At 35.8% G+C, this 15628-nt stretch overlaps 1 protein-coding gene across 2 annotated transcripts in view; it reads left to right on the forward strand.

Annotated features, from left to right (window-relative positions):
* Positions 1-15628, forward strand: part of LOC128204888 (uncharacterized) — a 30696-nt gene that overhangs the window by 2314 nt on the left and 12754 nt on the right. The window contains exons 1-6 of one of the 2 annotated variants that reach the window (XM_052906293.1): positions 46-80; positions 8162-8295; positions 8651-8856; positions 9794-9901; positions 10339-10427; positions 14117-14187. In XM_052906293.1, coding sequence (XP_052762253.1) covers positions 8200-8295; positions 8651-8856; positions 9794-9901; positions 10339-10427; positions 14117-14187 — 570 coding nt within the window. In that variant the 5' untranslated portion in view covers positions 46-80; positions 8162-8199. Of the gene's footprint in view, positions 1-45; positions 81-8161; positions 8296-8650; positions 8857-9793; positions 9902-10338; positions 10428-14116; positions 14188-15628 lie in introns of those variants that run through there. The other variant, XM_052906301.1, reaches the window with a different exon arrangement.

Raw genomic sequence — 15628 nt, forward strand, 5'->3', positions numbered from 1 at the left:
GAGCACCTGTCATCAGCATCTTCAGTTGCTATTGGATACCTGACGATGACGTCATATGCAAATGCCAAAAGATGCTACTGGTAAATTTGACATATATTCGGGGTTGTTTTCCGTTTATTGCAATGCATTTATGACAGTGCATTATCTTAAGAAATATATTTTAATGTTAATATGTGTAATTTTGTTTATAAAAGATGTTTACAAATATTGATAATGTAATGGGGAATGTTTGAAATCCGAAAAATCTTTATCCGAAATATTCTTCTATTTCAGTTCAATTTCCAAGAAAATTTTCAGAAGTTACATTTTGTATTCACTTTGTTGATCACACATTTTTTAAGTTTAATGCTATCTTAGTACACATTGATTCCAAATCTTTCCTGCAATTGACTACAGTCATGGTTATAACCTTGGTGGTGGTGTTGTTTTTGTTGTTGTTGTTGTTGTTTATTGCATTATGGCGGTGTTGTCGCCTATGGTCTCAATGTACTTTATCAAATATATATCTCGATGTCAACTCTGTGCCTTATTCTATGTACTTTAAGTAAGCTTTTTTTTAATGTACAAATTTTGGGAAGTTGTGTATTTTTAAAGAAAAAATAATTAGAGATTGTCTGTTTCTGACAGGTATAAGCTTAACGAGTCCATCAGTTTTTCTTTTGCACTTTTTATTAATTCTTCTATTTCTCCCGCTAGCATTCCCAACATAATTGATGTATGAGGTAAGCAATGGCTGTAAAGCATCTGTTGATTTCTGTCCTCCAGTCCGCTCATAGTTTCGTCATACTTTTTACAGTAGAATATGAAGTGCTCTACAATTTCTGGAACTTGGCAGGTACTACAGCAGTAGTCAGTTTGGTCCAGTGCCTGTTTTGACCAGTGATCTTTTAGCCGGGTGTGACCGCTAAGAAGTTGTTTGATTTGGCTGAAACTTTTTCTTTTCTTTTCACCAACACAGTTTCTGACCCCGGGTATCACAAAGATGTCATGTATGGTGGAAGACCTCTCAGAGTTATGGTACTGTGCTAACCATTTTTTCATTATTGGCTTTTCTTTTCATCATTTTTGTGGCTTCACTGGCATCTTTCTTTTCATCATTGTATTCTTCTTCATCAAATTTTGCTGCCTTCTTAGCTCCTTCTTTTGCCCCGGCAAGCTCATGTTCCTTTATGTTTTATGGCCAGGTATCCAGTGCTCTTGGATTGTATTGCCATTGTCCTCTAGAGTTGTTACAGATGTTTTTATGTTGATAACGGTTTCAATTTTATTTTTCGGGTTCTCTGGAAAATGCTGCTTCTTTCATATTTCTCCCTGGCAGTCCGTGAATATGTGATTTTGTTTGGTTTGTGGTGTTGAAGTTGTCAGGAAGTCTAGTGCTAGTTCTATACCCGCCATTTCTCCAGAAAAGTTATTGCTTTATTTTGACAAGCCCTTATTCAACAAAACTGGGTTTGTCTTGTAGCCTTCAAGATAGATGGCAGCAACCGCGCCGGAAGGACCTGGGTGACCCAGTGAAGAGTCGTCTGTGAACACCAGGAAGTATTCTTCAGATGTAGCATCAATTGTGTGTGCTATGTTTGTGGTCTGAGTTTCTTTATCATGCAACACTGAATTGACCTTTTCGCGTGTCCTAGAAACACCAATGTACTTTACGTTGTACTCAAATTCCTTCTCTATATCTTGATTTTTGTCATTTAATTTTGTGGCTCATGAGAAAGGCAAATGTTGTAGGTTTCCCCCTAAAACTTTACTGATTGACATCCACATCCACATGTTTAAGTCTTCTTTCAGTGGATCATCTTCTCTTTTGACTACAATTCTAACCAGTTCCTCTGCTTGTCACAACCTTATGTGAATGTTCTTTGGTATAGTATTTGTTAATACAGTAAAACTGTAGTCGTTCAAACAAGTGGTCGTTCGAGAACCGGTGTTCCCTCGAGGTCGGAGCCTGGTCCCTAACTTTTTTCCTAAAATATACCTACTCTGCATCGAAACCTAATTATGTCGAGGAGTGGAGCAAAATTCTCGGTCCCAAGTACACAAATCATGCACAAAACCTTATGGTCATAATTTCACACTTTTTCCCGAACGCGTGTTCCAAAATAAACAAACAATTGCTAGGTATCAAAATTTTCTAAGTTGTAAAAAGTGAAATGACAGTTGAAAGGCAATTGATAAGGTGTGAAAAACCATTAAACACTGTTAACGCATGACCGATATTAGTTGAAATGGGCATTTTAGAAGAAAATTATGGGAAGTAAATGACAAGAAGTTAATTGTGAGAAATGTAAATGAGTAATAAAATATGAATAAACACTACAATATTGATCCAACATTGGACTCTCTGAAAAGAATTACTTTTTGTCACTTTGCTTAAATGTAAAAAAAAATAATCAATTTATTGATTTATTGATATTTCTTTTACATTTTATATTTAGTATACATATAGTAAACGACAGCCTTTGTACATATGAGCGATTTCCAAAACGCAACACATAATAGGTGTCTTAGTAAACAGACTACTTCATACTTGAAATACACTGAAATATATTTCATAACAGACTGGAGAATTGAAAATCGGGTCGTTCGAAACATTTACGCTCGGTCCCCTGCAACCTCGAGTGATCACAGTTTTACTGTATTTCCAATGATTCTGTGCTTGTATTTGGTAAACATCCACTTGTTTTTGACATAGCGCTGCGTTGGACCGGTTCAAATGCGCATATGCATTGGTCAGTTTGAGTAACCTGTACAGTTAAACCACTGTTCAAAATTGGCAAAACCAGGGCTTTGTAGAGCTTCATATATGTTGTCTGTGTGCAGCCACTGTATTTACTGGTGAAACAATCCAGTCCTTTTAGTGCCCTTTAATCAGACTTTGACTTCTCATGAATGTAGGTGGTGAAGGACAAGTTGTTGTTCATGTTTACCCCCAGAAACTTTTTGTTTTGAACCGGCATATTGTTGTAGACCAACTCTTTATCGGGTTCCATGTCAGTTTTGAATTGCAAGTTGGGATTGCATTAGTTTTCTTGGACAGGCTATGCTCATATTCCAATGATCACACAATTGTATTAATCTTATCAAGAGCTGTATTTCTTTTTTTAACTGTTGACAACATGGCATTTTCAATTGTCTTGTTGCTGTTCCAGACACGGGCATCATTTGCAAATTCTGTATGATGTCCAGTCACTCCATCCCAGCTATACCTTGTGTAGAGATAAGATTGCAGAGAGATGGGCTCAGAACAGACCCTTGTGGATTATGCCTACTTTAGATATGATTTAAGATTTGTGGTCATTTAACTTCAGGTAGTACTTTCTGTCTGTTACCAACTCCATCAAGTATATCCAAATTCTACCATGAATGTTGCTGTTGAATGCCTTTTGAAGTAGACCGGCCCGCCAATCTCTTTCAAAGCAAGATTCGTAGTCCATGATGACCAACACTAATTTTTCACCCCTGTTGTCGCTTTCCTGTAGTGATGGGCCGATTAGCGGGTATAATCGATTAACGGCTAGAAAAGCCCAACCGATTCCGATAATTGATTGTGTGTTCTCCGAGTCGATAGCGGGTACGAATACTCACGGGTACGAACGAAGATTTCTGAATGGGAAATAACTCTGAAAGCACGCAAAATGGCCGCTCTAGCAGACGGCAATAGAGAGTCGGAGATATTTAATCACCCAGGATCCAAAACTAAGTCTAATGTATGGAAGGTCTTTGGATTTCAAAAGATCGCCCTGAATTTGCCACCGACAAAGGACAATTTGAATATGAACATCGCCATTTGTCGTCTTTGTAAAAAGACTTACAAAAACACCGGTTAGTTGAATCTTTTGAAATTTCCCGTCCAGTATTTTAATGTCAGGCTTCAGCATTATACTTTAAAACTCAAGAGCTGTGTTTGTGTAATCATCATTAATGTTTTGCTAATATATTGTCCCCACTTTAATAGAAAGAACGTGTGCCTGTCCGAAAGTTTGAAGTATCCGAAATATCAGACATGATTAATGCTTAACGGTTTAAACCGAAGTATGCCGGCAAATGGTCAGCCAATGAAGCGTTAGTATTTCGTTGCAGTTATCCAATGAAAATTGATTTGACATCGTACAGTTAGGCACAACTGTCAATATGGCGGCGCCCATAGCGTCAAAAAATAAGTTTGAAAGAATTAGCAAAACTTCGATAGATTTTCGTATTTTATAACGGTATTTTGGTAACTGAAAAAGTCCTTACATTAAACTATTCAGTTTGCTGAATATTCCATTTGTTAGCTGGTGGTTAGTTTGCAGGCTCCTTTGTACCACTTAAGTATGGTAATGTTTCTAAGTTTTGCAAGTTAAGTGAAAATGTGTTAATTACTTTGAAGTAGTTTGCCAAGCTTGAAATGTTTTGTATTTTGCCAAACAATTCAGTTTGTTGCGTTTGTACAGAGATATTTACTTCTGGTCTGTTGCAAAGTTCTAGTTTTAGTAGTTTAAGCTGTAGATGTTATGTTACTGAATTCCTAATAAATTAAAAGAAATGTGTCATTTCTAAAAGATGTCAGTTGATTCATTCTAGCTTCTCTTAAAATCAAATAGTAATTTTTTGGTAGTAATATTATAATGTCTGCCTAGCAACAAGCAGTAGGAACATGGTGCAACTTATCACTAACGTAACCATTACAATAATATTACCAAAAAATGACTATTTTCTTCCAGACAATCACAGTTTTATCATCCAGAGAAACTAAATATTTGTACTTCCTTGCTGTATGCTAGATATGTACATTGTTACAGAGGTATATACCACTATAATACCAGTCAGTTCTCACAAATGCCAGCTATGTATACACCTGATTGTAATTTAAGTTCTTTACCTTTTCAAAAGATCATTAGAATTTAAGTAAAACAGTCACTTTTAAGACATAAATATATCTGAATAGAAAATTATGAAAATAAATAACATTTAACCGATTATTTTTCCGATATATCGCATCGGTTTGCTAACCGTTTGCTAACCGATTCCAACCGATAATCGGTTGCAGTTCTCCAACCGATATCCCATCACTACTTTCCTGTATGCTTTGAACAATATGTCGTAGGGATTGCAAGACTTATTTTTCCTATCTGCATTTGGATATTTTGACACTGCATGTTCTGTTTCAAGTTTCCATGTGAGTCTCTTTTTGATAATTTTTTCAAGTAATTTTCCAATGATGCTTTCTAATGTTATAGGTCTGTAGGATTTGACTGAATTGTAGTTTACTTTTCCAGGCTTTGGCAGCATAATTTTTTTGTTTGTTTTAAACTCGTCTGTACCAGCATCTTTGAAAAAAGAAAAGCAGACTCTTGCTCAGCATTTCTCCACAGTTTTTCTACATTACATCAAAAACAATTCCTCCGGGACATGGTGCACTGTTCTTGTTGAATTCTTTAAATACAGACTCTACTTCCTCCAGTGTTATAAATGTCTGAATTTTCCATTGTATGTGGATCTCTCGCCAGGGACATTCTTTCATCATGTACAATGGTTTCCATTTGGTTTTCAAGTGGTAGTAATGCTCTGGGCACTTCTTTTTCACTCTCTCTTTGCCATACTTTTGTTTCATTTCCTTAAAAATCTCCACATCACATACAGCCAAGTATTGGTCTTCTTTAACAATTGGCTGGACTGCACACTTAGATTCATCAATTCTATGTTTGTTTATTATCTTCCTAAACTTCTCTGGTTTCTTAGGATCCAGCTCATGTGGCAGTTGGTCCTGGTATGAAGTGTTTGCCTTTTCTGTCATTGCTTCCTGGAAGGCCTGTCTTAAAACATTAACTGCTAGTTCATTAGCTGGATCTGACCCTTTCTGGAAGTTCGGTTAAGGTGGCTGCAACAGAGATCCCATAGTCAAGAATAGGCAAAACTAATGCATTATACAATTCCATGTATGTGGTCTGGTTACAGCCGTTGTGTTTCCCAATAAAAGTGTCCAGTCCTTTTAATGCACTAAACCCACTGCTAGTTTTCTCCTCAGTTGAATTTTCAAATGACAATTTGTCATCCAGTGTGATACCTAGCACTTCTTTGTTTTAACTATTTGCATTTCTTTTTTATTGAAAATTATTTTACTGTTACATGCTGTAAATGTGGCCTCTGATCTAAACAGTAAAGCCAGGGTTTTCTCTGGTGCTATGTTCATGTTCCATCTATCGCACCATATCCTTATTTCTTCCAAGATCTTTGCTAGTAGCCTGTATTGCATCTTCAGGTGTTTTGTCACAATTCCGTACACTTGCATCATCAGCAAATCCTACATGCTTTCCCTTGACTCCGTCCATGCTGTCACTTGTGTTATTACACAGAGTTGGGCTAAGAACTGACCCTTGTTGAATTCCTACTTTTGAAGTCATTTTTTCGAATTGGTAATCATTTTCCTGAAGGTAGTATTTCCTGTCTGTTATGTATACCCAAAATCTATCCCCAATTTTGGTTGTCATGCGCTTTCTTCATTAGACTTGTTCTCCAGACCCTTTTTAAAGCATGATTTGTAATTCATTACATGTACATGTACTACCAATGCTGTAATGTTGTTACTGTTGTTATTTTCCTGAACACTCTGCACTAGACATAATAGGGTCTGAGTGCATGATTTGTTTTTCCTGTAGGTATCTTGAGATTTGACAGTGCATTTTCTTCTTCTTATTTCAAAGTTAGTTTGTTTTTAGCTCTACTGGCCAAAGGCAAGAAGAGCTTATGCGATGGTAATGTGTACGTAGTATGTGCATCCCTGCTTTCGTGCGTCTGTAAATTGCTTGTGAACACGATACAGTCTTCAGTTTTGATTGTATCTCGATGAAACTTGTACAGTATCTAGATATCCATTAGAGCCATGAAAGTTTTAAAGAAATGCTTTCTATTTTTAGCCAGGTCTGCATGAGCCAATTCTATTTTAAGCCAAGTTTACATGTACATGTAAATTCAAGTCTAGAGTTAAGGGAGACAATTTGCAAGTCTAGGATTTTGAGAGACAATTTGCTTTTTGCTTCTGCAGTTGATTTTGTGAATTACTCTGCCTTGTTCTTGTTGAAAGCCCAAAGGCCATTTTTTAGCTTTAAGTTCTGTAGTTTGTGCATTCATCTTAACAAAATTGGTTGGGCCTAAAAAAAAAATACATTTGGTTCGGGTTACCCGACCCTACCTACGGAATAGGCGCCGACCCTACCGTTTTTATAGTCAGTTTGAAAAAAAAAATGAAAAATTAAAAAAAAAAAAAAAAAAAAAAAATCTCGTTTTTTTTAAAATTGCTTTTTAATATTAAGTTTAAACCTTAAATGCTTATACAGAAGATAGCTTTAACACCATTCTCCAATGATGAAAATTATTTTCTTATATAAAGCCTAATAAAAAAAAAAAATAAAAAAAAATAAAAAGCCTACCTACCCTACCTATTTTTTTTAAGGATGTAACCCTAACCAAACAATTTTTTTTTTAGGCCTTGTGAATGTTTAAGTTATGCACTTGGTGTCATTACTGGCCACACCCAGGGTTCACAGGTTTGGTAAACATAAATCTGTACAAAAGCAATGGAAAATATAATTTTCCAATTTTCTGGGACATTACATGTGTCACAAATAGCAATCCTAAGATTTCAAAACACAGGCAAGGTATGCTGAAAGACTGTCCAATGTAAATGCCATCATTCTGGTTTAAATGTCTGTAGAGTTGAAAAAACAGAAAGAGACACAAGGGTTTTGAGGTGCCATACCCTAACTCTCTTTGAATAGATAGATCTCTTGTTTCTTTAACTTGCCTGGCTAAAGAACCAACACATGGCGGACAGCTTTCCTGGAATTTAACCAGTAGTCAGTACTGAGTACTTCAAATTTCCCAGTTACAACTATCAACTAATACCTAGTGCTTGGCAAGGACACTACTGATACCATATTTTTACATATTTCCTGTGGTCAAAATAAGCACAAACCTGCAAGCCCTGCACTGGTAAAATGCTTTCCGGGTTTGCTCAAATTCTTGGTTTTAAACAGCATGGCTTGTTCAAAATTGAAATGCCAAGCAGAAGTATATGAATTCGGGCTTGCTCATGCAAAGGGCATGAAACGAACATCGTTACCATTAGGCTGTTAAGGCATGGTTTCAACAAAAAATAATTCTTGCTTTTACGTTACAGATAATGTTTGATTGACGAAGAATAACAAACAAGTCAAGATGATGAACAAGAACACAAATGCGCCAAACACAGAGATTGACATTGACAAAGTGATAGAACAGTTGCTGTCTGTAAAAGAAACTCCTGGGAAACAGGTATAATACAGGGTATTATTTTTGGCCAATTTTACCGCTGATATTTGTTTATGTTCATGTCAAAGAGTATGGTTATTTACCTTAATGTTTTATACAAAGATAAAAATCAGAAAAGGAATGTTTTTTGTTGTTGGTTTTTGCCTTTTTTTAAGGGTGCTAGCCGTCAGTATCTTAGTTTGAACACTCCTTATGATTTATCACACTTTATTTCGTCATGAAAGAAGAAGTGCATTTTACATAAATTCATTACAATTTATGATGTTTTGCATTCATTTATTGATTTGAGTAGGAGTGCATTTCGCAAGAATCCTGATTAAATTTCACTACACGTAACAGAATTCCACTCGCATTTCAGGTACAGCTACCAGAAACCCAGATAAGACAGCTATGTATTCTCTCTCGGCAAATATTCCTACAGCAGCCGAACCTTCTTGAGCTAGAGTGCCCGATTAACATCTGCGGTGATATTCACGGACAGTTTGAGGACTTGCTTAAAACATTTGACAATAATGGATATCCGCCTGATAAGAATTACCTATTTCTAGGCGATTATGTTGACAGGTACAGAAGTATTTCGATATAAAAGAATGTGTTTTTAGAATTTCATTCAAATTACTATTTTGAAATAGATTAAAAATTTGATATACCTTTAAGTAGTTTTGTTAGCTATGAAAGGCATTTCTAGGAAATTTTGTCGTATGCAAGATGGTAAACATTAATCATGGAATGTTGCCATTTACATCTGACCACTTTTATCATTGACTCTTTTTTCTAGGCATTTTCTTAAAAGGAACCCTCTTTATAATGTTTTTTTTTATATCCAAAACAACAAAAAAAATGAGATTATTTGAGGGTAAGACTTGTTATCGTTTGGTCTATCAGTGATAATTAACAACTTTGTTGACTATTAATATATATAAAAATACACTCTAATCCTACTCTAAGGTTACAAACAACCAATTTTTATTGACACATCTGAACAAGGATTTTAGTGCTAGAGGCTATTGGAAATGAAACACTCATGAGGCATCTATTAGGACAAATATGGTAGATGTGATTATGATTCTAGGGGTAGAGTAAACTAAACTATTTAATTTCATACAGGGAAGCAATGTCTGGGCTCATTTTCATAAAACATCTTAGCATCTGCATCTTAACTTAAGTTGATTTCTTAACATTTTTAAAGGCACACTAAAAGAAGGCTGCTTTTTTTAAAGCATCTTTATGAAGACAGTAAATAAAATAGTATAAAGTTATTATATCATATGATCAGTGAGAAACTAAACTTAGTAAATTGACTTAAGATCGGAAATGAATTAAGATGTTTTATGAATTCCGGCCTTGGAATCCATGTATCTGCCTGTAGATTTTCCTAATGTTAAGTGTATATTTTATAGAGCAAAGCGGCTGCTGAGTGAAGTTTATATATCAGAATCTGCCTGGTAATATCCTTGATTATGTTAAATGATGCAATGAAATTTCAATGTATACTTCACAGAGGTAAGCGATCCCTGGAATCTATCTGCCTGCTGCTGGCATACAAGGTGAAATACCCAAACAACTGCTTCCTTCTACGTGGGAACCATGAATGCGCTTCAATCAACAGGTGATTAGGGATTCTACTTATTTGTCATAACGCCTTTTTATATAAAGCCGGTCAAAAATCTTTAAATGCGTTATCAATACGACCTCTGAATTTAGGCCTGTCAAAAATCTTGAAATACATTGTCAATATGACCCTTGAATTAAGGCTAGTCACTAGTCTTAAATATGCAGGGTGAAAATGGTGAGAACAGTCTTTTTCATTTTCAAAATATCAATAATATAGAGAATATTGGTTGATTTCAGTGTAAGATCTAATTTTATTTCACGAGTGTCAAAGCATGAAAGAAAATATATTTCTAAAATAAGCCTGAAACTCACGGAGTTTGTACAGTATTAAAGAGATTTTACAGACAAAGAACAAAATGATAAGAATTTAAGTTTTTGGTTTGGTTTATGCTGAGAATAATTCACAATCACATTTTGTGTGCAATTTTTCAGAATCTACGGATTTTACGATGAATGCAAGAGGCGGTACAACATCAAGTTGTGGAAAACCTTCACAGACTGCTTCAATTGTTTACCCATAGGTTGGACTATTAGTTGAAGCTTTATTTATTTAATAACGATTTTAAAGAAAGTTGTTTTAACTTACAGTATGCTAAGTCACTCATGTTGGGCAAGAGATTGGTATTGTGATGTACAGTTAACCAAAGCACTCCAAGAAACCAACTTGTCTGGCTTGGTGACTGTATATGCCTTGGCTGGTTGTCAAGCCCAGTACACTTTGGTGAGAAACGAGAAAGCTATTCACTGTTCTAATTGGATAGCCATGTTTATCATGAATATTAATCAAGGAAAATATGGTCTTACAGTAAGGCATAATGAAAAAATATTTTTGGCATGTTTCCGTTTTACCCTTATTTTTTACGCTGTCCCGTATTTGTTAATTGCCCTCTGACAAATGTTTTCTTAACTGTTTATTTTGTTCCATTTTGACTACATTTTTCGGTTGTTTCTGGCTTTGGAAAGATGCATTTATAAATGTCTTGTTAGTAAAAAGCACCCAAGTAAAGGTTAATACTGACCAAATGGTTTTGATTTTGACAATGATAATTACACAACATTACCTAAATATTAAAAGAAATTGCCATCCCTACCCTATATTTTAGGGGACTGTCAAGTTAAAAACAGACTATTTTTTTACTCAATATTATGTAAATAAACAAAATGACATCATAGTTTCTTGCTACTGAACAAAAAACTGTGCTTTCCTATTTGTGATGGGTATAAATGGTCACGGGTATTTTAAAGGAATGTTTCATTTTTAGCTGTAATGGCCAAAGGCCAGAAGAACTTCTGCAATCATGCGTTTTCCGTCATCATTGTGTTTGTTAACAATTGCTTGTGAACACAATATACTCTTGACTTCAGTTTTGATAGTATCTCAGTCAAACTATACAGTAGTCAGATATACAGGAGAGCTTGGTTTGTTTGGATAACCAGCCAATCCGCAATGCATGACGGAATTATGGCCCTTAAAGTGGTTCCTATCAAGTGTGCTCTAAGGGAGACAACTTATACAGAGTTGTGTAACTACTATTGTAGTGTTATTCTCCCTTTGCCTTTTTTACCAATAAGTAGGAAAACAAATGGTTCACTGATTGCTTCCCTTTGAATGTGGACTCAGAATATTGCATATTACAACTATGTACATGCTTTGGATAAAAACCAGCCCTTTTTTTCAGGTTTTGGGGAAAGGTGGCGGGTCCTTCTCAGAGGGGAAAATTAACAAAATTGGGGAAAATTGACATTGACATTTGTTTATAAAAAAAGACATACACAGACTGCACTTTCATCCGTTTTTCCACATTATTATTATTATCAAGGCTCAGAGACTGTTGGCGAAAGAATGTGTCGACCCGCTTACATCCTTTCGCCGCAATTTTGTCCAATTTCTTGACGTAACAACGATTATTATGCGACATTTCCAACTTCAAACTGAAATATCGTGAACGAAATCGTGGGCGGAAATCGCATATGGTTTCCGGAGTAGATGCTTTATTATTCACATACAATTCAGTTAAACTGGGAACCAGTACATTCGGAACACTCGGTAGTCTAGGAAGTACACTAAGATGACGTCATACCAAAGTTTAGAAGACGGATAATAACTGCGTCGCTTTATATCGTTCCGTTTTCGGATTTTTTTATTTATATTTTTGGCGGTGGGGAATTTTAAGCGACAATTGGGGAAAAATATATACTTATTTGCTTGGGGAATGGGGCCGAATGTCGGCCCCAAAAACAGAATATAAAAAGGCCTGAAAACATACCAAAAAGTCATGCCAGTAGAGCAAAGGCCCTCGTTGGCCTCTTTTTATGCCCCCACAAAGTGGCGGCATATAGGGTTGCCCTTGTCCGTACGTACGTCTGTCTGTCTGTACGTACGTACGTCCCGAAGATTGTTTCTGATCTAATTCTTGAAAACCGTTTGTCCAATCCTCACCAAACTTTAAACACATGTTTGTGACCATAATATCTTGATCAAGTTCGATAGTCATGGAAATCGCTTTAGTCATGTAGGAGTTACGGCCCTTTTTTGCCAAAAATACTTCAAAAATATATGTTTCCAATCTAATTCTTGAAAAGTATGTGTCCAATCCTCACCAAACTTTACATACATGATTGTGACCATAATATCTTGATCAAGTTCGATAGCCATGGAAATCGCTTTTGTCATTTAGGAGTTACGGCCCTTTATTTGCAAAAAAAGACTTGAAAAATACGTCCCGAAGATTGTTTCCGATCTAATTCTTGAAAACTGTTTGTCCAATCCTCACCAAACTTTTAACACATGTTTGTGACCATAATACCTTGATCAAGTTCGATAGCCATGGAAATCGCTTTAATCATTTAGGAGTTAGGGCCCTTTATTTCCCAACAATACTTAAAAAATATCTTATCCGATCTAATTTTTGAAAAGGATTTGCCCTTGTGCAGATTATCCTGAATAATCATTATGGCTTATTTTCTGTGACAAAAAATCGAAGTGGGGGCATCCGTGTCCTATGGACACATTTCTAGTTGTATTAAGCATACTGATTCAATGCAGATAGCTACAAATTTTACTATTTTTGACCCATTTTTGCTTGATGCAGTTTTTATTTATAACACCTGCAGTTTTTTATGTTCCTCAAATATTGTTATCTTGAATGATTGCTAACATGCTTTTATATTTCATGATAGTAACGTTGTTTTTCTCTTTAAATGGGTCTCATTTGTTCATGTTTTTGTCCAAAAACAAGTTAACTGGAGTAGCTTTTGATATTGAGATATGAAATTGCAAGGTTCAAATACAACTGAATGCCTCAAGGTAATAGTCAAGCTAAAGATAAACGTAACAGTATCATGATGAAGCATATTTCATTTTGTATGACGTACCTTTTGGGTATTTACATTTGAAATAGAGGTGAATTTAGACCTGTACCTCTATATTGCTTGGTTTGCCTCCTAAATACCATTGCACCTCTATAATGCTAGGTGTGCCTCCTAAATACCACTTACCTCTATATTGCTTGGTGTGCCTCCTAAATACCACTAACCTCTATATTGCTAGGTGTGCCTCCTAAATACCACTTACCTCTATATTGCTTGGTGTGCCTCCTAAATACCACTAACCTCTATATTGCTAGGTGTGCCTCCTAAATACCACTTACCTCTATATTGCTAGGTGTGCCTCCTAAATACCACTTACCTCTATATTGCTAGGTGTACCTCCTAAATACCACTTACCTCTATATTGCTTGGTGTGCCTCCTAAATGCCACTGCACCTCTATATTGCTAGGTGTGCCTCCTAAATACCACTGTTACTCTATATTGCTTGGTGTGCCTCCTAAATACCACTGCACCTCTATATTGCAAGGTGTGCCTCCTAAATACCACTGCACCTCTATATTGATTGGTGTGCCTCCTAAATACCACTGCACCTCTATGTTGATTGGTGTGCCTCCTAAATACCACTGCACCTCTGTATTGCTAAGTGCAGCTCTGTCTCCTGAATACCACTGCACCTCTATATTGATAGGTGCAGCTCTGTCTCCTGAATACCACTGCACTTCTCTATTTAGAGGTGCACCTCTATTTGGAGCTACTAACGTAAAGCGACTTTTGACCCGAATCGTACTTCATAGATTCGAAGGGTACCTGCAAGACTGTCATAGGCCTTTCTTTAAATTCATGTAGAAAAATTCATACTATCTTTAACAATTGTTTCAGCTGCTGTAGTTGAAGACTCCATTCTGACGATGCACGGTGGATTGTCACCTCACCTTATGGACCTGAATCAGGTACTCACATTATGTTGTCAGGCTGGCTTTTGGCTGTTGCAAAATGTGGCAGATATTCAGGGGTTCTTAAATTCAGGATTAATCCTTTAATCATAATTGAAGGTTTTTTTTTACCACAGACTATTGTACTGTATTGTAAAGATAATTTTTGCTAGGACAATTATACATTAACAGCAGGAAGTACCTTTAAATGAATATACTATCGAAACCCTTTGGCTCGATTTCTTAGGAAACGGATAAAAAACTTAAGCCTCATGAATATAGAGCCAAGCGGGAATGCTTACATAGAGTAAAAATAATTTGGTAAATAATAATCAAGTTTGAGTCAACAAGGAAGTAGAGCCAATGGATTTTGACTGTAAATGACTCTGGAAACAATTTGGAAGGGATCCTAGCCCCCTTTACCCTGCTTGGGGCATGAATCCCTGAAACTGAAACAGCCGCCCGCCTATTTTTCAGGATTGACAAATATCAGCTGTTATAAGAACCCCTGATATTGTATAAAAGGCTGCCTATGTCTGCATTCTTGGGCTTCAGCTTTTAAGAAAGTCTTGTTAGTCAGACCCCAATTTCTCGGAAGTTCTTACGTGAAAGAAGGTTTAGTTAATAGTAGATTATTTGATGAAGCCAAATTTCTTAAAATGAAGCCATATTTCTTAATAAATCTTGATCTTACTATATAAAAAATAGTTTATCGTGATTATATTACAGATAATTTCCTTTTACAATATTTAGAATGTAGATATTACACAAATGGTACCGAAAAAAATATAGTGCGCTCAGCTTGATTGTTTTATAATGGGCATGATATATGTCGAGAAATTGGGGCCAGATATACATGTATTTGCAGATTCTTTTTTAAAAACCTTTAAATCCTCAGGCTTATTGCTCTTTGAGAAATGCAAGATATAAGTAGAAGCCTTTCTGATTTTTTGACTAAAATTGGGAAGTCTCATGTTGCCTAGAAATGGGCAAGTATGCTTAAAATAATAGATCGAAAATTGTTATGTTTCTTTAAGAATACACCAACTCTTCCAAAACTGATTTAGGCATTGGTCAGAAAAAACACTGACCATGTATTATCAGATAACAAAATTAAAGTCCTCTTGTAACATATTAAACTGTTTTTTATTACCTGTTCTAGGGATAAGTTTATGTTGATCCCGAGGTAAACTGCTTGCTGCTGCATCACATAAATGCTTCCATGTCATTGCATTGAAAAGTCTCACTTTAACACTAACCTTATTGTTGCATACCCCAATACACTACTGGGCTAGTTATATGCTTTGTTATGTACCATGGGTGATTTTGCTTGGAAAATCTTGTAATTATGAATAATTAATGTGGCAGTTTTATTGGTTCTGCAACAAAACCTGTCTGAAAATCTGACCCAAACATATGCACCAACACTCATACTAATGTTTTTGTGTAGCTTGAATTG

Source organism: Mya arenaria, chromosome 2, assembly GCF_026914265.1.
Source record: "Mya arenaria isolate MELC-2E11 chromosome 2, ASM2691426v1".
Taxonomy (NCBI): Eukaryota; Metazoa; Mollusca; class Bivalvia; order Myida; family Myidae; genus Mya; species Mya arenaria.